This window comes from Mixophyes fleayi, chromosome 3 (assembly GCF_038048845.1).
Source record: "Mixophyes fleayi isolate aMixFle1 chromosome 3, aMixFle1.hap1, whole genome shotgun sequence".
Lineage (NCBI taxonomy): Eukaryota > Metazoa > Chordata > Amphibia > Anura > Limnodynastidae > Mixophyes > Mixophyes fleayi.
In genome coordinates, this window is record NC_134404.1 from 338,118,165 (window position 1) to 338,145,055 (window position 26,891).

Genomic DNA, 26,891 nt, shown 5'->3' on the forward strand with positions numbered 1-26,891 from the left:
AAGTCAGGTGTATAATGTCTTGGATGGATGGATGGACTGTCCTGCATAAGTCAGGTGTACAATGTCCTGGATGGAGGGATAGACTGTCCTACATAAGTCAGGTGTACAATGTCCTGGATGGAGGGATAGACTGTCCTACATAAGTCAGGTGTACAATGTCCTGTATGGATAGATGGACTGTCCTACATAAGTCAGGTGTACAATGTCTTGGATGGATGGATGGACTGTCCTGCATAAGTCAGGTGTATAATGTCCTGTATGGATGGATGGACTGTCCTGCATAAGTCAGGTGTACAATGTCTTGGATGGAAGAACTGTCCTGCATAAGTCAGGTGTATAATGTCTTGGATGGACTGTCCTACATAAATCTAAGGTACAGTGTTATGAAAGGATAGACTGTCCTGCATAAGTCAGGTGTACAATGTCTTGGATGGACTGGATAGACTGTCATGCACTAGTCAGGTGTACAATGTCTTGGATGGACTGTCGTGCACTAGTCAGGTGTACAATGTCTTGGATGGACTGTCCTACATAAATCTAAGGTACAGTGTTATGAAAGGATAGACTGTCCTGCACTAGTCAGGTGTACAATGTCTTGGATGGACTGTCATGCACTAGTCAGGTGTACAATGTCTTGGATGGACTGTCCTGCATAAGTCAGGTGTACAATGTCTTGGATGGACAGATGGACTGTCCTGCAAAAGTTAGGTGTACAATGTCTTGGATGGACTGTCCTGCATAAGTCAGATGTACAATGTCTTGGATGGACTGTCCTGCATAAGTCAGGTGTACAATGTCTTGGATGGACTGTCCTGCATAAGTCAGGTGTACAATGTCTTGGATGGACTGTCCTGCAAAAGTCAGGTGTACAATGTCTTGGATGGACTGTCCTGCAAAAGTCAGGTGTACAATGTCTTGGATGGACTGTCCTGCACTAGTCAGGTGTACAATGTCTTGGATGGACTGTCCTGCACTAGTCAGGTGTACAATGTCTTGGATGGACTGTCATGCACTAGTCAGGTGTACAATGTCTTGTATGGACTGTCCTGCATAAGTCAGGTGTAGGATGTCTTGGATGGATGGACTGTCCTGCATAAGTCAGGTGTACAATGTCTTGGATGGACTGGATGGACTGTCATGCACTAGTCTGGTGTACAATGTCTTGGATGGACGGTTGGACCTTCCTGCGTAAGTGAGGTGTACAATGTCTTGAATCAATGGACTCTCTTACATAAGTGAGGTGTACAATGTCCTGGATGGATGGACTGTCCTGCATGTCAGGTGTACAATGTCCTGGATGGATGGACTGTCCTGCAAAGGTCAGGTGTACAATGTCCTGCATGGATGGACTGCCCTGCATAAGTCAGAAGTACAATGTCCTGGATGGATGGACTGTCCTACATAAGTCAGGTGCACAATTTATGCCCTTTATGACCTGATCACTGAAACTGTATGCAATCTGCGATTGGCTGATCCCCACACACACACATTGTGATAGTAGTAACTGGCTGACAGTGTTTACAGACCAACTAAGATCATTACAGACTTCATTTGGTCTCAGCCTATTGTAAAGAAGAAAACATGTAATGATGGTCTCCTGTGTCACCTTATGTCTGATGAATGATGAGCAGTGTCTCAGTGATAGCTCGGGTCCCTAGTGAGTTGGGAGGCTGCATTATTACCAATATTAGTTCACACTAAACTTAGGGAATCTCACCCAAAACTAAATCTTGCATTTTAGGTGAAATAAGCCATAATGGCTCTTACACATGGGGGCCTGGATTCAGCAAATGTGACTTTAAAGGGGTTATGTGGAACAGAAAAAGATTATAAATGTGTTTTATTAATGGGTGAAGGAAAATGATCTATGTTTATTTTTAGACATCTATCTGAAAGATGAGCGTTTATTGGTGATCTGTTACACAAAGGGATCAATAATCTATATTTTGAGTTTCTTTCGGGCACCAGTTATCATGTATCACATGCAGCACAGGAGACTGGAGAAGTCAGTGTTATAATGATCTCTCATCTGTGCTAGGGAGGGAATTATATTCTGAGACTTCTGATGTCATTCAGTATAATTAATGCGTTAAATGATATGGTTTAAGGAAGTATCTGTCTTACAAACTGAGGACGATGTGTATTTCAGCCTCACTGTCCTTACACCAGAATACAGAATAGAAGAGAAGCAAAGAGGTCAAAACATGACACTGACTGATTGGTAAAACAATGAAGGAACTGAAAAAGTAAATACAATCAGTGTTCTTATTTCTGATACTCATAAATGTTCACATCACAGCTACACTATGGGATTGAAAGCGGTTTCCCACTTTCTAACTAGAGCAATCCCATGAAAATTCAGGTGTTATTTTTTACCATAAATCACTGTGATAGGCTATAAGATGAATGATGGTATTTACCGTTTTCCCCGCTCCAAGCTACTACTGATAAATGCTTCTGGCAACATAATGTACTGAGCAGTGAGGCTTTGGATCAGCCCTCTGAGCTCTGCCTGTGACATCCTCCTCTCCCCTCTGCCATCACATGACATGCTGAGAGCTGTGAACCTGTGTAGCAGACCAACTGTGTCTGGCCGCCATTTTTATTTACCAACCAGAGAGCTTTTGAAAAGGAAATAATGATTTGTAGGATAGCTAAGAAATGCATGCTTACAAGGTACTAACTTTAAGGATGAAACAAAATATCTTCTATGTGGGATTGTTGTTTTAGGATATGGGTGGGTGGAGCTATAGGGATAAAACAGACCTTACAGATAGGCCTACACAGATTTAGCACAATTCGTTTAGAAATTCTTCTGTTCTCAATCTATCTGTAAAATGTATAATAGACCAGAAACTTCACAGTATTTTATATATAGAGGTTACAACTAAAATTGAAAAGGTAAACACATAGTTATACAGAGACAAGTATCTGGGTTACATTATAGCAGCAATCCCAAGGAAAACTCAGGTTGCTTTTTTTTTTTTTTAAGCAGAAATCACAGTGACAGGTGTTGGTATTTACCATTTTACCTTGGTTTTTTTCATTCCGGTTGCTGATTTATGATTCTGGACTACCATAGCAACCACAGTCACATGATATAGTGAGCAGAGTAATTTTGGAATGCCCCTCTGAGCTCTGTCTGCCATTACCCGACATGCTGAGAGCTGTGAGCCTGTGTCTGCATAGCACTGCTTGTGTTTGGCAGCCATTTTGTTTGCTAACTAGAGAGATTTTGAAAAGGAGATAATGATCTGTAGGAGGATAGCTAAGAAACTATCAGATACTTGCTTAAAAAGTGCTGCTAAAGAAATGTTTTTTTGTTGTGGGATAGCTGCTTTATGGTGATTGAGTGAGTTTTTTCATAAAATAACTGATTGAAGATAATGATAGACAGACTTCATAAATCCGAGGTGCATGTACCTTAGACAGTTTGAAAAAGTTAAATACATACAAAAATCATAAACACACATTGACAGACATGAGGGTACAGTACATATTAAACATTCAGAAACACAAGGGGGTAAAATGCTAAGCAAAAGATTGAAAATCCCCAAGTTAGACCTGATGTTTAGGTTTATAGATACACTAGGGAGGTGTGACACAGGGACAACTAAACACATTTCTTTACAGGTCTCGTGTGACAGTATTTCCCTTACACTATAATGTGTCGCTATACGCGAGAGACCTCGGAGCACTACAAATGTGCCCATACAATGTTCAGATGACCCCATGTAACACCAGCCTTATCACATACAGAAATAAAAAGGTACTTCATATTTATACTGGCTAAGTGCAGTATGCAGAGCGCTTTACAATTTACATGCTGCACAAATCGATTTAAGTGGAGACAGAATTAGATTATGATAACTTGTACTGAACATTCCGCTGCACGAACCACAATTTCCCTGAAAGAATCCTCAGATCACCCCTCGCTCTTTTCCATTACCTAACCCAAATATACCTGTGTTCTCGCTAAGTGGACAGGTCACTTCCTCCCATAAGACCAGGACTCTTGTCTCCTTAAATACTATGTGCCACTGTCAACCTTCCGATGATGTCGTTGGATACAGGATGTTGTATAAGACTGAGGCCATTCAGAAAAGACGGAGATCAAGGTTGATAATAAATCGGATCCTTGTCAGACGCATCTTAAAGAGCAATGTAGGACCCACCACAAAAAAGATGGCATTTTATAAACAAGAAAAATACAGTGATAACCAGGATAATCCCCAATAAATGTGATTGCCATGATATTAAGTGCAGTACACTAGTGACAGTGTTCATATAGTCAGGATTCCTGAATGCTGTTCTGTTAACTGATTAATGTCTGGTTTACATTATAGCGGTATTCTGTCTACATGATCCAAATGGGCATTGACGGGGTTTTTTTTTGACTTGGAAGAAAATTTGGGATGATTGTGTAAGAACTCATGGTACAGACAGACAGTATTAATGGCTATAAAGTAACTCTGCATTGCTATAATGTACGGATAAAGTGTCGATTTAACATCTCTTAATTGATAGAGCAGGAAGTGCATCAGTGTGTAGCTGTGTGACTGCGGTAATTACATAGTGACATGTTTGCCAGAGCTTGCTGGGACCTATAGTTCCCCAGGTTACCTACGTCTGGTATATAGTATAGCTAGTGCCGGGATGAGTGGGATTGTGAAGAACAGTCTTACTGGTTATATAAAGGGAACTTTCATTAATCTCACAGTTATTGGGTACACAGAGATAATGTATCAATCTATAACAGATAATAACATTCTATCAGCCTTTCACTTCTCTTTGACATATCAGATGGCTGCATAAATTCCACGGAGACAGTCGTTATATGTTTAAAAGACGCGTCTGCCCCTCGCGCCGACAGGATTATACGGAAAAAATAAATAAAAGGAAAAGGAATCCTATGTAAACGGTAAACGATGGAAATGATGCGCGGATCCAGAATAATAAAAACGACTGATTGTCTGCGGACCAGAAAAGACAACTTCCATGATCGAATAACGAAGAGATAACATACACTATTATATGTTCTAGCTAATCCAGCAACCCTTTGCTTGCTCATCCTATACAGAATACATTCAGTAATATGTCTTACCACGAGTGATTTGACTAACAGTACTTATAGGATATTTTTAGTGGGATTTTTTTTTCCTTACGAAAAAGTGCAAAACGTCCTTTAAAAATACAGTAATGAAAGTACTTGGTAATATGTAGGGTTTACAACAAATTTAGGCAACCTGTGACTCTCCAACTGCTGGGGAACTACAAGTCCCAGAATGCCCTCACAGACTCTGTTGGCAGGCCACGTTGGGACTTGTAACCCCCCCTGGCGTGCCACAGGATGCTCAAACCTGGTTTACATGCAAAATATGTCGTAGATTACAAAAGTATATTAAGTAGAAGGCCCTGTGTTATTCGTTTTTGGCGGCTTTGGTTTGCCGGCTACTGTGATACCGGTGGCATGCCAGCTCAATCAGCTCAAGTCCCCCCAAAAACTTCTCCTGCAGGACAAAGACCACAATCATTACTAGTGCGTACCATCGGACCGCGCTGCACACGTAGAGGAGGACGAATGATGACGCAATGAAGGATGTCCAGTACAGGAGCGACGCAAACTTTATCAAGTGTACTCTGAGCTCCGACTTGCAAGGGGGGATCCGGCTGCGTCTCGTGACGTCAAAGTACCGCTCCCCTTCATAGAAGGCGCGCAGCCGGTCCTCCTTCTCCTTCCACCGCTCCTGGCACCACCGCTGAAGCTCCTCTTTGGAAACGGGCAGGCTGCTGACGGGGTACCGGCTGACGTGAAAGTGAATCTCCTTGGGGAAGTTCCCGCTAAGGATGTGCTTCTCCGTTTGAGGAATGTTGTGGGGGTAGGCCACCGTTATGTCGTGGATGGCATCAAGGTTGTTGCCTGGAGGAGAGAAGGGGAAATATAAGGGAAAGTGCAAAAATATCCTGAAATGCAGAGTTTTCATAAACACTGACATCTATTCGTACAGCACCAACATACGCCGCAGCGCATAATAATTCAGAATAAACAAAGTGACAAGAGGGCGCAGCTGGCTACCTGCTGTTGTAAGGCTATATCCACTGGGTAATACACTATCCTAAAGATAACATGTATATAATGTGTAACATATACTTCACACTGTCCTCTACAGAGAGATCCAGCTTTCAGCCACACAGCAAACACAACAGTGACACCTGCAGGCCAGGAAAAGACACTACACTCCATTGAAAAGTATGCATTTTTCTAATGAATTTTTTTTTATAATCATATTTAATTTTACACACCCCTTTAATTGGAATCATAAAAGCTTCTTGAAGGCAATCATCAGACTGATTACTGGGTAATAGCTATTTTTCCTGTGCTCCAGTTTTAGTACATTCTGCCAATTAATGCTCGTGGATAATGACTTTCAATATATTCACGGTTCGCAACACAATACAGCAACGTTTACTTTGTAAAATATTATTTAAACGCAGCACAAGTCAAATTAGGAGAACATCCTTTCCGTGGATGCATGTGTACCCAACAGAGGGAACAAAACAGATTTACAATAAGGCAGGTGAACTAAGGCTTCATGCTCACTGATGTCAATACATAACGGCAACTAGAACGGCCTTGGGTAGCACTGCAGTATTTCAAACACTGTTCGCTCCATTCAACTTACCTTAATAGCTTTGATGCTCTCCTGAGTAAAACCACAATTTAATAACAGGACGACAAGCTTTTCCCCATACGGTTTCACTAGTGGTTGAGCCTACAACATTCAAACGCTAGTGGGTACCTGGCTTTCATTCTATTAAGGTGTGAAACTTTTTGAGTGGAGAACAAAAGCCAATTTCAAAGGCAAAACGAATTTAGTTAGTGAAGTTGCTGCGGAAAACTAGAAACAGAAGAACACACATACGATACGGGGCCAGTATCACATTTGGGACACACAGGAATTAATATCTATTCTGCACAGGCTTCAAAAACAAAATTTACTGCTAGAGAAGCATTTCATTAGGTTAAGAAAGAAAACTATTTTGTTGATGGAAAGTGAGCTTTGAACACAATATTGGCTAGAAATGTAAATTCAAGAAGTAGATGTGTAATTGTGGCTGCGAGCAGCGGGCATATAACAGGGCAGAGAGTGGGCGCATTGCCCTCACTACACACTGGTAGAGACCGCACTCGCGCAGATCAAAGGAAGCCGCTGTCTGGTGCTGAAACGGAATAACAGCTTTGATGGGCGTGAGTGCCATGGCGTCCTTGTTACATCTCACGTTGTAGGTGATAAGTGCACTATACCGAGAGATAAAGACTACTGAGGATACATTCAAGTGGCCTGTTGAAAAGAACAATTTTTATTATAAGAATCTTATCTTTGATCGCTTATAGAGGAGTAAATCTAAGCAATATTTTCCTTAGATTAGATTGTCCTCTGATTTCATGTTGATAGGTTCAGCTTATCAAACAAAATCTGAAGGTAGAAGCAAATTACAGCAATTTCAACGTCTATATTATTTCTCTATCTCTCCACAGGCTGCAAGATACCGGAGACCCTCTGCACTATGATATAAAGGGTCATAGGAAGCTATTTTAGGAACGCTACAGGATAAATACAATAAGACACCGTACTTAAAATTCCTGATAAATCATAGATTCTATTTATTCCAAACTATAAAGTTACAAATCTGTCGCTATCAGCAGATCACACAAAGCATTTAATATAGGGAGCGTAGGGATCAGTAATACTCTAGTGGGTGGTCAGCAGTTTTGGGTTGTCTGGGTCTGTCGTTATTTTGGTCTATGTAGGAAAAATGTGCCGTATACCATAAAAAAGATATTTATATACTAAATAGCACAGGGGAATGTGTAGCAATGAGCAATCTCCTCTTTATGGCCACGCCCACAATGTCATACCCTCATATCACATATACTTGCTGATAGGCCACTCCCCCAAGCTACTGTATTAGGGGGCAAGAAGGATTAGCACAACCCAAATCAGATTGACAGAAAAGCACTGGCAGGTGATAAAGGGATTATGGGAAAGAGAGCAAACAACAAAACTGTACTGAATGTTAAGCTCTGCACCATCATAAAAACTAGTTAAAGTCCCATAACAATAATATTATTATACAGTCACCCCTTAGGGGCAGATTCAATTCAGCGTGAGGTGCCACCAAACATCCCCTTGATGTCCAGATGCGCATAATGACAGCTATTACGGTAAGAAATCTCTGCTTATTTTTCTGCACTGAAAAATTTGCGTAAATTCCTGTAAAAACTCTGACGCAATGTGTCACTGGGGACAGCGCCGGAGACACATGGCGTCACCTTGCGCCAAATTGAATCTTCAACAATGTTTACAGAAGAGAAATACAAAAAGGGGGAAAAAAATAGAGTCCCTTATTATATAATTATCCTATCACGATGCATTAACATTATAATAACACTACAATAACATCATTGCTTCTCTGAAAAACAATGAGACACGATAGAACATCTAGCAAGCGCCATTGTTCAGAAGCAGATGATAAAAACTGATCTAATGAAATCTGCAATCACACCAGTTTAGTGTCACTTACACAAAAGCGCCAGAAGGCATCGTAACACGTACATCTAGATTATTCCCGTCTCCTAATAATAATACATACAGATAATGCTCAGACAAGGCAATTATTAGCCTGCTATATAATCGCTGTTGAAAGGCACAATATATCTTTCATTATACTTACAGCAATGTGTTAGATTAAGGCTGCACAAATGTATTATTAGGGTGGATTGTGTTTCAATGACACCCATTAATATCAACCCATTATAATCATTGCTGTCTGCTAGTTTACTTGTAGAATTGCCAAATTATGTGCGGCAGCTCAACAAACCTATAATACGTCTGTGCTGACAGGTGAGATCTAAGCCAAGACATCTCTACCTACCAAGTTCAAGGAGAAAAAAAGGTTTAAATATATTTTAAACAGCTTTTTATATCTTTGTTGGGGCAGTGGTAGTGAAACCCCTGTGTACATGATAACAAAGCTTTTCCTATGCTAAGGACAATTAAGCAAAACTACCCTTCAGGGAGAAAAGCAGAAGCGAGTGTGGCCTAATGACACAATTAGCATTATCAAGTAGGCTGAGCATAGTATATCATGATGTAATTTCATTATCACACCCCAGACCACAACGTGATCACCTTGCGGCAGAGAGAGAGCCCAGGATCTCCCTAATTCAGGAGCTCATCGGTCATTACCGGGAGAGCAGGCAACTATGAGTACAAATTTTTAAAGCTATTTTTTTTAAATAAAATTTAGAAAAAACGAAAATCTTTAGACTTTGCGGCCTGGAGGAAGTTGAACTCACGAGAGACCATATAGCATTAGCAAATCAACATCATCACCATTTATTTATATAGCGCCACCAATTCCACAGCGCTGTACAGAGAACTTACTCACAACAGTCCCTGCCCCATTGGGGCTTACAGTCTAAATTCCATAACACATACACACACAGACACAGACAGACAAGGGTCAATTTGTTAGCAGCCAATTAACCTACCAGTATGTTGTTTTTTGGAGTGTGGGAGGAAACCAGAGCACCCGGAGGAAACCCACGCAAACACAGGGAGAACATACACACTTCACACAGATAAGGCCTTGGATGGGAAATGACCCCAGTGCTGTGAGGCAGAAGTACTAACCACTGAGCCACTGTGCTGCCCACTCAAGTAAATGACTTTGTGGTTATATTTTTATAGACTATATTATATTATTACGTATTATAATTATAATAATGTATTTACAAGGCGCCACGAAAGGTTTGCAGCGTTTGACAGTTTCATGACAGTTTCAGCAGTGTACAATAGACAGCAACGATCCATAACACATTACAGAACATATAAAAAAACAAATAATATAAAGACCAGACACCTACTATATAACAGATTACACACAGATAACATGGTAATGCAGATCAAGTTATTACAGTGCGGCAATGTCAGGACCCCGCAGGTTAAGTGTTTAAACACTTAGCCCGACATTGCCGCTTTAAATTAAAAGTGATAGAGGTCGCAATGACGTCAAAGTCTAGTGACAGACACCTGAGTAGTCGCAATCACTTGCGCTCAGCATCCTGCTGCGATCGGAGATCTACAGCGTCGGTACGGAGGTACGTCGGCTTATATTTCAATCGTTTTTTCACAGATTCAGAGTTTAAGTGTAGGACTCCTCGGTGTCGGAATGGTGGTAATCGGGAAAATGATTACCACAGCTCAAGACCTGGTCCTATTTAGAATGGAATAACTAACAATCAGTTTAATAACAGACACATTGGTAGAATAAGTCATGTTGCAACCTTGGAATCAGGATATTTTATTTATCTATTTTTTAAAAATGCTTAATTTTTCAAAACTATTTAGCCAAACACGTGGCAGAAGTCTTTGCACATACATAATCTCATTCCTCTGTATGAAAAAAAGACAGGAAACAAACCTTCCCTGCCCTGCATGCTGGGACTGGTACTTCTACAGCAGCTGGAGAGCTACAGATTAATGATCTTTTTGTTCAAACAATGGTCCTGCCAAACTTTACCCATTTTCTTGGTTTTCAGACACAAAAGCACTGTATTGGTGTTTGTGTGCAGCCCAGCTGGGCTCCCTATGCTGGCAGAAATATTACTGCTGACAGTCCTCCCGGAGGGATAAACATATCAGTGAACGGTTTGGCGGGGAATAAAACCGGTCACAGCACCGCAGGTTGAGATCGCTCCAGCAGTATTTGCAGAGATGATCTATGATGTATAACGTCTGTAACACAAGATACAGCCGCCCATCCTTATGTCGTGTCATCCTGGAGTTTGCAATATGTCTCACGCAGTAAAACTGATAAACACAACGGAGGAAAAATGTCACTTATCGGTCAAATGAAACAGGTCAATGTCAGTAGGCAGGTAAATCTTCAGGTCTGGGGTACAGTTAAATGGCGTGCATTCATTAAACGTTTATAATGTTTGAAGTTGACCAACATTTAATTATTTTACTTATGTTTACCCCTAAGTAAAGGTTGATTGTTCTATTCTTGCAATGTTCCACCTGTCCCGCTTTCCATCTAGGTCTGGTCACTTTTCAATCTGCTGCCAAAAAAGACTGCATTATCTTTAATATTGTGTCTGAGGCACAGCCCCGCAGAGCATAAACAGATATCAGGGGAGGCCTGACCGCTGTGCCAGGCTCCTGTACACACACTACACACATCCCAGTGAACAGGAAAACACACACACACTGATCACTTCATGCAACAGTAATATTTAAAAAGCTTTAATCATCATCACCATTTATTTATATAGCGCCACTAATTCCACAGTGCTGTACAAAATGAAGTAGTAGAGCGGTTGCCAACAGCAACCAATCAGATTCTAGCTTTAATTTTCTAAACTGTACTAGATAAATGAGAGCTAGAATCTGATTGGCTGCTATGGGCAACACCTCCACTTTTCCTCAAATTATTGCTAGAATCTGACTGATTGGTTATCAACACCTCTACTTGAAAAAGTCCCAAATGATCTTTCTTACAGTGGGCAGAATGGAGAAGCCTAGCACAAGTTTTTTTAAAGGAATCTAAAGGCAGGCAAATTTTATATCTCAGCAACGTTCTGATAAACAATATTCTATCAAAAAATGTTTTTGTTGTTGTTGCTTTAAATAATCAACCTAGGATAAAACCATATTAGTCTGTAACTAGTGTCAATCATAACACTAAAATGAAACTACGAAAGCGTGGTGTTTAGTCAGCCCGAATCTTCCACAGAAAGGGTTAATGCAGTATATGTAAATCTGCATGAGCATACATAACCGTAGAGCATGATGGGAGTTTATTTTTCACAGATAAACTGTTCTATCCATTGTCTCATTTTCCAGGCTATTTATAGGTCGCGAAATTTAAGCGAGCCAGCCCCACTTGGCACTTATAGATTCCATTTACATCAATGGTCGAACGACTTTAACAAAGCCAAATTTCTCCTCAGATCCGCTGAGCTGTCGCTTTGAAGATTCGTCTGTAATTTTCTACAGAGTGGCCAGGCCAGGAGGTCTCCAGTTACAGGGAATTGCAGTCTGAAAAGTCAGCTTTTCTTTTTCGCTGTTTAACAGAAATTCCATTACACAGATCCCCTCCTGCCCGTCAGCGAGAGTCTCTACGGAGAGAAATAGACCGTTTGCAGGTTCGGCATCAGTAGACGACTTGGATAATTCAGTCACGTAGGCAGCAGCTGACTTACGTCAGACGGAGATGAACACCTTGATTAATGGATGCCTTGTGGCAGCGTCAAGAGGAGGCTCAACTTAGAATCTGACTTGTGGTGTCAAAGAGATTTGCTGAGGCTGCACAATGGGCTGCGGGTATATTTATGCGCATCAGGCGTTCAATCTTAGATACGTATTCCTTGATAAAGCTGGCGATCTGTCGCAGAACCCTCGTAAGCTTTCCTCCAGCTCAGCTGGTTCATGTATATGTATGAGTTGCCTTGAACTTTAACAGAAAAAATTAACACTAGGACAAGTGTATGAGCTATGATCAATATACTGCACCAGAGACGTATGCTGGGGCCTTTTTCTATGAAAACGTAGATATGTCATAGACTAATCGTGGTCTTGTGCGATAAGAAGGATCGTTAAGCACAGTATGTAGAACAAGGACACAAGCTGGATATATACATATGGAGCAGTGAGATTCATCAATCTTGTGTCCTCTGTAACACAAAGGACATTATAGTCAAACATCACTGGTTTCACAATAATACTTCCGTGTCTTAGTCCTAGACAGTTACTGTGTTATAAAGATAACAATGTATACTGCTATTGTCTAAGACTAATTTACTTAATAACATTTCATTAAAGGGGAAAGCGATACTGGGATCCTTTGCCAACCATAGCACATCCTCTTTATATCACCAGCTTGAAACTGCGGCAAAATCTAGCGTGACCAGCAAGGGTGACATTATAAGGAGGGTGACAATCACATTAATGTATTTTAATGTTATTTTGTGCAGAGAACACACCTGGTATTTAGCTAGAAGGGGTGTTATACAGACGGAGCACTGGAAATTCAAACAAAGCAGTGAAGTTCTTGTGGTTATACTTTAAAAGTGGAGCATCCAGAAGTGGCAGCTATTTTGTGGTCTGAGCTAATATTCATGCGATGCAGATCACGTCACTAGCAATCGGTGACATCAGGAAAAATGCAATGTTTCCTGTATATGAAAAGTTCTTGTGACACAAGTCTAACCAGCAGTGACCAACATATCGTACCCTGCGATGATTGAAGCCTCTGGTGGGCCTCCCCCAGAAGCCTCCGATAGGCCTCCCCCAGAAGCCTCCCCAAGAAACAGTCCAAGGGTCTGGCTCAGGAGCACCCAAACCCAACTATGTCAGACCCAGCAGTGTCAGAGAAAAAGAGACTGCTTCATTCTAAAATATGGGGCTTTTAGTCAGTACCCAATCCTACTTCTTCTCCAAGGTGTTTCCATCTTATCTTATTCTCTTTAACAGTCGCCAAGGAAACACTATTCTCCTCACACAGTTATTATATAGCACTGACATATTACGCAGCGGTTTACAGAAAATATCTAATCATTGACATCAGTCTCTACTTCACACAGAACCACGGTCATAATCACACCCACAATCCCACCACTGTGAGGCAGCAATGCTAACCACAGTGCAGACCCCCAGCTGTTTCTCTCTCTTCTTCCACCTGCTATCTCTCTATTTACCCTCTGCTGCCTCTTTTCTCTCCCTGCACTTGGCTCTTTTTTTCTGGGGCCCTGAAGGTAACAGCCCCCTCCTCAGTGATCATTCACCCTCCCCTGCAGAGCTCTTTTCTCTTGCACGCTACATATGGAAGCTCTGCAGCACATATGACCTTGCAGCAGAATGGTAAAGAGTTGATCCACTGTAAAGAACACCCGCTCCTCTCTTCACCATCCCTCTGCAAAGCAACGCGTGCGCTCTTCCAGGCCAATCAGAATAGAGAGCATCTCCAAGACAGGCCATCAATAATAGAATCCTGCAGACGCGCAACAGCCAATGATATCAAGTTCACCACGTAGACCTAAGCTCATTGGTCAGTGTGCATGTGCAAGCTCCCAATAACTGGCCTTATTAGGTCTCTGCTGGTTCTTTGGCTTCTGACAAACGTGACCCTTGTGTGTGTTCGTGTGCGAGAGAATTTAGGCTAAGCTCCACTTGGTCATGGATTTAGGTGAATGATTAAAACACTCTCTGCAAAGCTCTGCGTAATACATGCTACTATAGACAGGATAAAAATAAACCACTACCCGCGATACATATACAGCCCACTCATACCTGTGATGTCTAATAAGCATCATCCAACTTATGTGTCATATAGTGTGAGAAATATAAACAGCCTTCCCGACTGTCAAATACTAACAGTTGTTAATAAATACTGTAGTACAACCACCAAATCAAGGGGGCCGTGACGCTCCAAGAGAGCTCTTCTTCAATATGTTATTGGCTTTGAGAAACGTTTTGAGAAAGAGAGAGGACAAGACAGTAAAATTTAGCAAATTGTAGGTTGAACCGTGAAAACCATTAATAAAAGCAGGGACAATTCCAAATCTAAGCTTACCCTTTAAAACAGCAAACTGAACAGACTTCAATTGCAAACTTTGGAGACAACTTAGGTCTCTTTGCCAGAAAGCTGAAATCTACTGCGTAACCCAATATACAATTCTTCATACACAGAGTTCTATCAGCTGGAAAACACTTTCATTCTGCAAACTAATTCTGCTGATTGACAAATAATATAATAATTATCTTCACTACATCTGCTTCAGAGCCAGCATGCAAACAGCTCACACATTCAATGTTTTCCGCAAAAAAAAAAAAAAAGAAGCCAATATTAACTTAGCAATTTTAATGAAAATTGGGGCTGGAAAGAACAATATTTTACTAATGCTAATATTCCTGTAACAACAAGGTGGAACATGCTGAATTTCCGAACTGGATAATATATGAGCTCATTCCAGGCACTGTAAATCAGACATGGCAAGAAGAAATATTGTCTCAAGTCCAAACACTGTGTATTGGATATCTTTGGAGTAGCCTCAAATTATGACAAATCTTTATTTAATTTGTTGTGGAAAAAAATACATGATCTTTCCATATAACTGATGAAGGCAAAAGTAAAAACCACAAAAATATTTAGTACTATAGTTATAGGGCTCTCAAGGGCCACAGTTTTCATAAAAATGCGAGAACTTAAATGCAGAACGCTTATTTGCATATAGTTTAGTCTCTTCATAAACGTGGATGAACATATGATAGACACCTATGCGGTAAGGGCAGGGTGGCGGGAAAATTGAAAATAAGGATTAAGCCCACTTAGCGTTCCCAGTAGCCCATATTATAGTACTTACCTGTATGAATAGGGATTGCAGTGTAAGGTTATAGGATGTTCTCAAATGTTGCCAGGTAGGTTCTGTAGGTACCACTAGATTCTGCAACTCATTCTCCCAGAGTTAACGTCATCTGGGCTTAATGGGGAACCCAGTCATCTGGCGCCATTCAGAGAAGAGAGACAAGTTGAGCCGAGAGTTGACTAAAGCCACACTGAGCTAGAAGTGCCCGGAGAGCCACGTTTATCCAAAAAGACACTCATTGTTTAATTCAGGGCTGACCAGTCCCACCAAGGCCAAACCACTGAAGGAAGTAAAACAGGTTTACAAGAGAGCCCAACTTGGGTGTGGGATGCTACCTTCTACATCATGACTAGGAGGTTACAGTTTGTGTGGGATTGGTTTAGTATCGTGATGAAGATTGCATCTGCTGAGCCTCCACAGACTTTGCTACTTTGTGGATCTGATAAAAAGCAGGAGGACATAGGGCTTAGTCACTGTCTTGTGTCAGAGGATTGAACTGTGTCGATGCCCGGGACAGATCTCCAGTGGAATGATGACTAAAAGCCCTTTCGGCTAGGGTAGTCTAGTAGGTTCCCTATCTATTGGTAATTGTCTTGTATTCCTGTGTGATATTTTAAACACAGATATCTATTTTTGCTAAAAAATAAATAATCAAAAGGTGCTCTTGTATCTTTCTAGTTGGTTTTGAACTGTCGCAGGTATCGGGTACCTTCAGGCAGCACCATGTGGCCTCAGACTGAGCTAGTAAGCAAAATAGCTACACATACGCCAAGTATCCTCACAACATAGAACTGGTTTTCTGTTGCCATAATAAAGCAAAGGATGATGTTTTCGAGGCAGAAAACTATGTAACAGAAATGTCCTAGTTTCCTGCTTCAAAACATGTGAATCAGACATACGTGGCAGCTAGGATAGGTTTGTGATTTTCTGATTTCCACATGGGGAAATTCATACCTGGAAAGCACATGGGGCAAATAAGCAACTATCCAGAGACATTAGGACTTTACGTCCAGGCATTCAAACATTTCTCAGCGTTTTATCTAAAAGACGACTTCTATGAACTCTGAATACTTTTTACACCATTTGTGGATGTGCACTAAATAATGACACCTGCAACCGATTTATGATTAATCCTAGAACATTTCTATCACGTTTAATAGTAGTTTAATGCAGCAGTCAATAGCAGGCTTACGCCGACGCAGCACCGTGCAACATGAACTGTCATTATTCATTCCGTTGTTAGTCAAATGTGATTTTTTTTTCCCCATCACTTACGACAGATGAAGACAACAAATACAACAATTGAAGAATTAGTCACACAGGATTTAAGAAGAAAGTCCATGGACACTTAAGATCTTAAGTTAGAGTACAAATCGTGGCTCAATCCAAATGGGGAAAACAAGTGTTGCAGATGCCGCAGAAAATCTCTATTCGCAGATCAGATATTTTGATACAATAATCGCCAGCAGGTTCCGTCTGACACTGTAAATCCCTCCTGGGGGCAAATGTATCAAGCTGAGAGTTTTCTGTCCGGTTTGAAAAGTGGAGATGTTGCCTATAGCAACCAATCAGATTCTAGCAATCATTTTGTAGAATGAAACTAAATAAATGAAAGCTAGAATCTGATTGGCTTTTCAAAACCCACCAGAAAACTCTCAGCTTGATACATTTACCCCCTGGAGCTTAACCTATTGACTGATAAATAATCTGCCCCCAGACAGTTGCATTAAACAGCGTTACGCTCCAGAGAAAGTTTGGAAAAGCATGGGATAATCTATGGAGACAAGATTTCTTGCATATAAACATTGTAAATCTACTGTAAGACAATATATTGACTTCATTATAGACAAATGAGCTACAAAGAACACGTATAAGCATGTAATGGGGGTAGCATGGTGGCTTAGTGGTTACCACTTCTGCCTCTCAGCACTGGAATGACGAGTTCCATTCCCGACCATGGCCCTATCTGTGTGGAGTTTGTATGTTCTCCCTGTGCTTGCGTGGGTTTCCTCCGGGTGCTCCGGTTTCCTCCCACACTCAAAAAACATACTGGTAGGTTAATTTGCTGCTATCAAATTGAACCTAGTCTGTGCGTGTGTGTTAGGGAATTTAGACTGTAAGCTCCAATGGGGCAGGGACTGATGTGACTGACAAATATTCTCTGTACAACGGTGCGGAATTAGTGGCGCTATATATAATAAATAAATGATGATGAAAGACGTGTAAATATATAGGGAAAGAGAAACCACAGCATTTCAGTGCTCTAATCTAGCGAGAAGCTGATAATAAAGAGATCTAAGACCTTTAGGGTGAGACGAAAACATGGATAAGGTTTGTTTTGTTTCAATGGAATGGGTTTCCCCAGTCCAGGTCAAATCACTGGTCCAGGATTCCGGTGATAATCCAGGCCTGGTTTTGGAAACAGGCATCCAAAACCCAAGTTCAGACTCTAGGCCTGGACACACGAGCGTTTGACATTAGCTTTGGTTTCTTTATGCTACTTTTCCGCTTCACTTTATTCTTGTTCTTTGCTTATCCCTAAGAGGACAAGGGAACAAAGTGTTCTCTGCATATTGAAACAGCACAAACTACAGGTAGACACAAGCAGGACGATTCTGACACTTGATCCAAGACGATCGTTCAATGTGGCTTTCAGTCTAGATCCAGTTGTTTCTCTTTCAGGGCGAGACGATTACTTCTGGCTTCATTGCAGCCTAATGTGGCTTTTGTGGAGCCACAAGCACCAGCAATGCTGGCCCTTGCAGATCTACAACAGCTGGTGTGGTAGGAGGGGAAATCTGTTTGCGGATATGAAGATCAACAAGGTAAGGAAATAGAGTGGACGCCCCTGAGGGGGCCGTGATCCAGCTCTGGGAACACTTCATGAAGCGCTCCTAATGTGTACGAGCAAATTAGATGGGAGCCAGGCATTTACTGCAGATAGATTACAATAGGAAGAGAACTGCAGAGACGTAATTAATGCAGGTCTGACATTATCCTTATAGTATAAGCCTTCACAGACACTGTCAGTCCATATTAATGAGAGCGCAAGGGGAGAGGGGATTTGCTGCAGGTGTAATTCCATTAGAAAAAAAGGATTTAGGTCTCAGTAGAGAGTGCGATCGGGAAGTTAAAATAAAAATAGACCTAAATAAAAATAAAATCATGTCCTGTACAAAGCTCAAATTGTAAGTAAAAGGTGCAAAAATCAGATTCATGACGGACATTCTTTTGTTAAACTTTTATGTGGGTCTTTCTGTACATCTCTGTTTATTGGCTTGTAATGGGACATATAGCTATGAGACACTGTATATAACAAATAAAGATGTATTCTGCAGATCTTACTGCCTAATGGGGAATCTCTGCATTTAAAACCAGCAGAATTGGCTAAAGCATCTAATTTCCAGTAATCTGTACAGAAACCACAAATAACAGAAAGCAGATTCTGAAAATGTATTTTCTATGAGTTGCCAAAACAAAAATCACTTCTGACAACTAAATAATTTGTTTCCTAAATCATCTTAAACATATAACCGGGTCAGCGCACCACGACTCTGCGCCGGGGGCAGAGCGCCGCGACTCTGCGCCGGGGGCAGCGCCTGCGTGACTCTATATATTGATGTAGTGTAGGGTGCCAATCGCCTGACCAGTTACCCACCAGACAGCACAAGCTCTGCAGATATATCTCCACACATGTATAGGTGCATGGTTTCATTCCAGCAGTCTCGACTTGCTACATTTGTAATATTCATTTAATATCTTTATTCAAATAATTTTATTCATGACGACTGGATAACAATTTTGTTATATTTAAAAAATAAATGAATGAAAACAAAACGGTAATTTAATTCCCGACTCTTGAAGCGTCATCTGCTACCTACTGCGTTTGAAGGCAGCGATTTTGTGGGCTGAACGACTACAGAAGAGATTGCAGTCTCCTTTAGTCCACAAAACGGGCAAACAACAGGTACACTGTGACTTTAAGATGTCAAATAACTGGAGAATTAAGTGGCGATTCATCCAGCTGAGATAAGTACATATTTCAAACAGTGTTCAAATAATCCGTATTAACTAATCTGGCAACAGTTCAGTATCAGACCTGGCAAAACATACGGTCCCACTACATACGATTTGTTTTTTTTTAATGTTTAAATGAACAGAGTTAGGGGGGAGTGTCTAGCAGAGAGAGGGGGAGCATTAAACCCCCCTCAGGACTTGGGTGGTCTATGGCTGCAGTAAGTATCATGGGTGGGTGCGTGCAGAAATGAGGCAATAATCTCTGCCCCCCCTATATACTATATAGGGTCTATGAGGCTATAATAAAATTAATATTGGCTACACGAGGACTGCCTGCTAACATGTGACGTATACTGAAAATGGCCATATAGGTTCACGTGCTACCAGACCAGATATTTACATCACCAGCATAAAAACATCAAGGTATAAACCTCACAAACTACACTATTTAACCCTTTGCATTCTATGGGAACACATCCAGCCCTTCAATCACGGGTTCCTCCGACCCCCCGAGGGCACCGTGTCTGCACTGATTTTGATGTACACAATCTCCTTTGTTGTCAGAATCTCCTTTCCAGGAATTTCAAAGGATGACGTTAGATCATTGTTCTTATCCTAATATTTTCTCTGAGAGAGCAGATCTAACCTTGAATATATTTATAGCAATGGTGTAATATCCATAATTTGGCTTCTCACATAAGAGACTATATTCCTTCTACTTAAATAAGTGTTCTTTATAAATGCATTCCAGTAGATAAACTCTGGTCTGGTGTTGAGGGTGTATTCAGCTACATAGTGTACATACATTGCAAAGTACACTAAATGGACAAAAGTATTCGGACGCTTGACCATTACACCAACAGGGACTGTAATGACATTGCATTTAAATACATCTACTTTACTATGGAGTTGGTCCCCCTTTTGCAGTGATAACAGCTTCCACTCTTCTTGGAAGGCTTTCCACAAGATGTTGGAGTGTTTCTGTGGGAATGTGTGCCCATTCATTCTGTAGAGCATTTATGAGGTCAGCACTGATGTTGGACGAGAAGGCCTGGCTCGCAATCTCTGTTCCAGTTCATCCCAAAGGTGTTCGATGGGGTTGAGGTCAGGGCTCTGTGCAGGTCAGTCAAGTTCTTCCACACCGAACTCATCAAACCATGTCTTTGTAGTCCTTGCTTTGTGCACTGGGGCACAGTCATGTTGGAATAGAAAACTGTCCCAAACTGTTGCCACAAAGTTGGAAGCATAGCATTTTCCAAAATGACTTGGTATGCTGAAGCATTAAGATTGCCCTTCACTGGAGATAAGGGGCCTACACCAAACCCTGAAAAACCCTCCTTCTCCAAACTCCACAGTTGGCATAATCCAGCCAGGCAGGTAACAGTCTCCCAGCATCCGTTAAATCAAGACTCGCCCATCTGACTGCCAGAGAAGTGTGATTCATCACTCCACAGTACACGTTTCCACTGCTCCACAGTCCAGTGTCGGTGTGCTTTACACCACTCCATCCGACGCTTTGCATTGGTCTTGGTGATGTGAGCTTTCTATGCAGCTGCTCGGCCATGGAAACACATTCCATTAAGCTCCCACTGCACAGTTTTGTGATTACATTAATGCCAATGGAAGTTCAGAAATCTTCAGCTATGGAAACAGCAGAGCGTTGGCGACTTTTACGCACCATGCGCCTTAGCAGTTGTCGATCCCGCTCTGTGATCTTACGTGGTCTGCTGCTTTGTGGCTGAGTTGCTGTTGTTCCTAAACGTTTACACTTTCTAATAATATCACTTACAGCTGACCGTGGAACATCCAGCAGGGATGAATTATACACCTCTGGCAACGGGTCTGCTTGAAACTCCTCAGTTCAATAATTAACAGGTGTGGGCAAACACTTATGTCCATATAGTGTATCTTATGTTCTACAGCAGTGGTGGGCAACAGGTGGCCCGCCAGGCCTTCACCTGCGCCCCCTCCAGCCGGCTGTTCCCGACCTTAAACTCTGCATTGTTAAAGCTAGGTAGATAGGGAAGGCCGCCTTCCGTATCACGTGATCTCCTCTGCACAATGCTGGTGATGGTGCATAGCGGAAGAGGGGGAGTGCAGCGTGCTCTCTCTCCGTCCTCTTCGCTGCCCCCTTGAACGTTGGAGCGCCGCAAACGCAGCCCTTGAAGAACAAGAGGTTGCCCATCAATGTTCGACAGGCTGATAGCAGTCACATAAAAAAAACTCTAGCAAATAGAGAGTTTAGATGAGAACTCCTTTTATATTACGGTCGTGATAAGAAAACCGTTCTCTTCCTCCCTCCAATTTAAAAGTGTGACCCCCGTTCTAGGACCAATAACACCGTTTACTAGGTAGTTGTGACCAAAAGCCAGTGGGGTGTGAGCAAGAGGACTAATCACAAACCTCAATCAAGAGTTTGCAGCTTGTGATTGGCCCGCCGCTCCTTCTCCCCAGCATTTTATAGCGCTCAGCGGCACTCAATCTGACGGCTCTGTATTAACAGAACTGGTGTGGCCCCAGGCTGAAGCTTAGTAAGACGGATCACGGAGGTGGCAGTGCAGTTATAATTGCTGTTATTCAGAACACTGCAGCTGCGCACTCACAAATGCTTTATGAAGCCACACTGCTATATTGTCCTGCAAATTAACATTATTTTATACTGCAAGCTCCAATGGCACGGGGACTGCTGAGAATGATTAATATCCTCTGTACAGCGCTGCATAATATGATTTGCGCTATATAAATAAATGATAATGTGTCATGTGGAGGCGGCGATGCTGCTGATTCACACCTCGAGAGAGATTAACACAATATGGGAATCTGCCAAACTTTACAACTCACACCCTCTAGAATGACCCTTCAACCCACTACAATCTACTCTGCTCCCACAAGTTCCCGTGGGCTTTCCTATTGCCTGGTTTAAAATAGTGAATTGAGGAGAATGATGTCTTAAAATTTTAGTGTATTAACTGAGACTACATTTGTCACAATAGACAGAAATGGCTATTTACTATCTTACGCATCACATGCACACAACTCTGGATTGTTTCCTCAGGGCCATCACTACCTTCTGTTTCTCGCTGTTGTACGTAATTTGCTTATTAACTCACTGTACAGCGTGGCGTAATATGTCTGTGCTATTTATAAATAACAGATAATAATACTGTATTAGGAAGATAATTGGGAAGTCTGGGAACAGAGCATTTCATACAGAGAGGACAAGATGTGGTCTCAGAACATATTTTCACAAGACCATTTGACAAACCATTTAACGTATGCAAAATCTGACTGATAAGCATTTTCTTGACAAATGTATTTTCAAATACGGCAATATTCTTCAAATATCGATACATATACATATATATATATACATATATATACATATATATATATATACACATATATATATATACACATATATATACATATATATACATATATATATATATATATATATATATATATATATATATATATATATATATATATATATATATATATATATATATATATATATACACACATACAATACCTAAAAGCTGTGCAGCCATTCCAAAAAATAATAAATAAACTGCAAAATCTATGACCTTTGCGCTGGCTAGAACGGCCTGGTACAGATAGTGTATATATATATATATATATATTACAGCACATCAGTCCCTATTATCGCTAAGAAGATGGATGTTCATCCGCGGCTGTCGCTGAATCACAAGTAACATGTATTGTGTCTTGATTTAACAATCTAGTTACTAGCCCAGACATGTTTGCACACAGCAGTGTCTTCTCATTAAAATTCAATCACAGTCAGAAAACAAGCCGGGCTTAAAGTCGCTGAGGGTATAAACTTCATTTTCATTTCATTAGGCCACCTGGAAACAGCAATCAATGAGCACTCGTGACGTCAGTCATTTTCCTACTTCATTAAAATGTTCATTTCATGCCTGTAATCCCGCTCTAACACGCTGTTATAGAACACGCAACATGCGGAGCTATTCCAGAGCACTCACATATGCTATGTACGTAGAAGAGCTTCACTTGTGGCCAGGTCGGGGGGGGAGATGTCAACATGGAGGGCTGAAAATATGCGAGTGGAGATGGCCTCTTGTGGTTTTAGACAGCCAATGAAAGGTATGTAAAATGTTACTTCAGAGACTTGTGATCAAATACAAGGAAGCCGGACACCTCTCTCTATACAATACAAAGATAGCTCGTGTCCAATCTAATAACCGTTATAAAACATAGTCCATACTTGTGACCACAATACGCAAGGCAGGCCCCGGATCTCTGGGTGCCAGGCAAGTCAGACCCCGGATGTCTGGGTGCCAGGCAAGGCAGGCCCCGGATCTCTGGGTGCCAGGCAAGGCAGACCCCGGATCTCTGGGTGCCAGGCAAGGCAGGCCCCGGATCTCTGGGTGCCAGGCAAGGCAGGCCCCGGATCTCTGGGTGCCAGGCAAGGCAGGCCCCGGATCACTGGGAGCCAGGCAAGGCAGGCCCCGGATCTCTGGGTGCCAGGCAAGGCAGGCCCCGGATCTCTTGGTGCCAGGCAAGGCAGGCCCTGGATCACTGGGAGCCAGGCAAGGCAGGCCATAGATCACTGGGAGCCAGGCAAGGCAGGCCCCGGATCTCTGGGAGCCACTGTTTGTTTGTTTTTTAAACAAAAAACAAAATGAGTTACTATATACTTCAATCTTTAAAACTACATTGAACCACTTAATGGCAGCTCATGGCTACAAACAACGTATTTCTGCACCTCTATCCTGAACTATTCAATACTCCAAGGGACCCTATAACAATCACTAGATTCTATTAAGAATAGAATGCCACCCACATTCAATCCCTTGCCCAATCCTGTCACTTCCAATTTCGAAACACTGCCCTGTATCTGGCCCTTCCTCTCTCAGGATGCCACCAAAACTATCATCCATGCACTCATCATCTCCCCTCTTGATTACTGTAACCTTCTCCTTACCGGCATTCCCCACTCCCATCTCACCCCCCTCAATTCTAGACTTCTCTTCCTTTCACGCTGCTCCTCTTCTGCCTCTCCTCTCCCTACAGAATCCTCATTAAACTCCTCACCCTTACCTACAAGGCCCTCTCCCACTCCACTGTCCCTTATATCTCTAATCTCCTCCACTCACACACACTCCCGTTCCCTGTGCTTGGCCAATGACCGTCGCTTCCCCTCCACTCTGATCACCTCATCCCACTCCAAAATCCAAAGATTTCTCTCATGCTGCCCCCCTTCACTGGAACGACCTCCCACGCTCCACTCCTCTGTCCCCTAACTTGTGCTCCTTCAAACAGGCACTTAAAACTCATCTGTTCCTTAAAGCCTACCAGCCATCCACCTAATCCCTTTCTCGATCGCCTCTGCTTATTGTTCTCTCCTCTCTGCCTTTTTTCACTCCTCCGGCGCTCTACCCCCTTACCGGACTCCCTTCTGTACCTGATGTCTGCTTACCCTACCTTAGGATGTAAGAGCTTATGAGCAGGACCCTCCTGTCTCTATACATATTCTTCTGCCCCACCTTCACTACAATAGCCATGCCTGGAGTTTCCGAAGTCTTGGTATTATTTGTTTATTGTTCCGTACTGATTCACCCTGTATAGTCTATTGTTTGTATTGTGTACGTACTACGGAAATCATGTGCCACCTAATAAATAAAGGATAATAATAATAAAGAAGAATACTTAAGTTGGCCGCACATGGGCTGATTCTGCTGAGAAAGGATTTTGTTGCCAGACCATTCACGATGCCTCAAATCTCCTGTATTCAAGATTCAAAGGAAATATGAGTGACAATGTCATTACTGCTACATTTGCCTCCATTACAAAACAAGCAAGACACTTAAGGACTTAGTGTTGGAAAGGTGTATTCATATATTGCAGAATTAAAAACATCTTCAGGTGTGTGGGACTCTGCCAAGTGTATCCCTTCTACACCATGGTGATAAGGCCTTAGAACGACGAAGATTCTGACACCTCGTTCTTCAGTTGCTTCAGATCTTCTGCAGCATGTGAAAGAAACTGATCTATGTTAGCAAATCCCAAGTCATAGAGTAACATGTGAAAGAGGAGACAAACTTGTCTCAATCCAGGAAGCCTTCCGTTCTCAGTAATTCATGAAGATGGAGGAAATAAATAATCAGAAGTCGCAGCGCGGGTGCTGGTAGTGCCAATGATTTTATTCATAGTCCTTTCCCACACTTATTATTGACAGAATAATTAAAGGGTTACAATGTACAGAATGGTTTATGGAGCAACTTGTGTCCCCGTTTGTAACAAAAACTTCTCTGGTCCTTTTGGATTCAGCCACTGATGTCCTCATTCTTGTCTGGTTACTGTCCATGGTTTGGTGCTTCCTAAAAGCTCCAGGGATGGCTCTACCTGTAGATAGTTCACAGACATGCAACATCCCCTCCTCCCCCCATTAATTCTGGCTCGAACCCCCTCATGAGACACTTTATTACTATGAAGGAGTTAAACACAGGAAACAGTAATGTTCCATTATTCCGCCTATGTTCACAAACACTTAATATTGCCCAATGTTCGCTGCAATATCATATTGTGCGGCGGGCACCCTGGCAAAGATCCGGTGCTGTATTCTGCTGAAACAAAGGATGGCCTATAGAAAGATAATGATGTGTAGGAGAATGATGTAACTAGATACTGGTGGTCTGATGTTGAACACAGGATTCCAAAGAATAAAAATAGCCAATGTTTCCATACAAGGTTCCATTAACTTGTCAACTGTGTCCTTCTACCCCAAGGACATCCCGCGTCTCTGACAAAGACAAGAAAATCTTCTCAGGCAATCACCGGCTGATGTAGCATCAGAGATTATATAGAATATGTATATCATCCAGTTACAAGCAAAACATACAATATAACACAATCTCTACTAAATCATTTCATGTCATTAACCAAACTTCAGAGGGAGGAAAATACATCCAGTACCAGTCACTTACTGACAGTGGGAGCAGTAAATACGTAAGGTTTACAAACATACTGCCTATGAGTTCACTGAGGCATGAATTACATTATGTACACTATAAGACAGGCCATTAACCAGAAACATCTCTGATTTAGGCAACAATAAAAGGTTATGAGTGGCTACGTGTGCACCGTAATTTCATGCTCGTTATTTTGCCTAATCTGAGACTCATGCCCCAAAAGTGACCATGTTATATTAAATGCAGGACTGGATGAGCTGCATTGAATGTTTGTGTATCCATTTTAGTAACAAACTTGTATTTGTATCCTCCCATGCGCGGTGAGACATTTAAGCTTTACCCAGACATTGTGAGTGAATGGTCTTGGGCAGCTGGATATTACTGTATCTTTCGGTGACCATCTGTGAATTACTTTCTACTAACATCAAATACATTTTATGGACTCCCAAGTATACACATTGGGAATACACCATTATTATAAGCAA

At 41.7% G+C, this 26,891-nt stretch overlaps 1 protein-coding gene across 8 annotated transcripts in view; it reads right to left on the reverse strand.

Moving 5' to 3' along the window:
• Positions 1-212: 212 nt before the first annotated feature.
• The window catches only part of LCLAT1 (lysocardiolipin acyltransferase 1), a 92,207-nt gene continuing 65,528 nt past the window's right edge, over positions 213-26,891 (reverse strand). Inside the window, exons 6-8 of one of the 8 annotated variants that reach the window (XM_075204376.1) lie at positions 1,394-5,920; positions 398-1,132; positions 213-358 (exon numbers count right to left, since the gene is read on the reverse strand). In XM_075204376.1, coding sequence (XP_075060477.1) covers positions 5,421-5,920 — 500 coding nt within the window. In that variant the 3' untranslated portion in view covers positions 213-358; positions 398-1,132; positions 1,394-5,420. Of the gene's footprint in view, positions 359-397; positions 5,921-26,891 lie in introns of all 8 variants that reach the window. The other 7 variants (XM_075204371.1, XM_075204373.1, XM_075204377.1 and 4 more) reach the window with 7 other exon arrangements.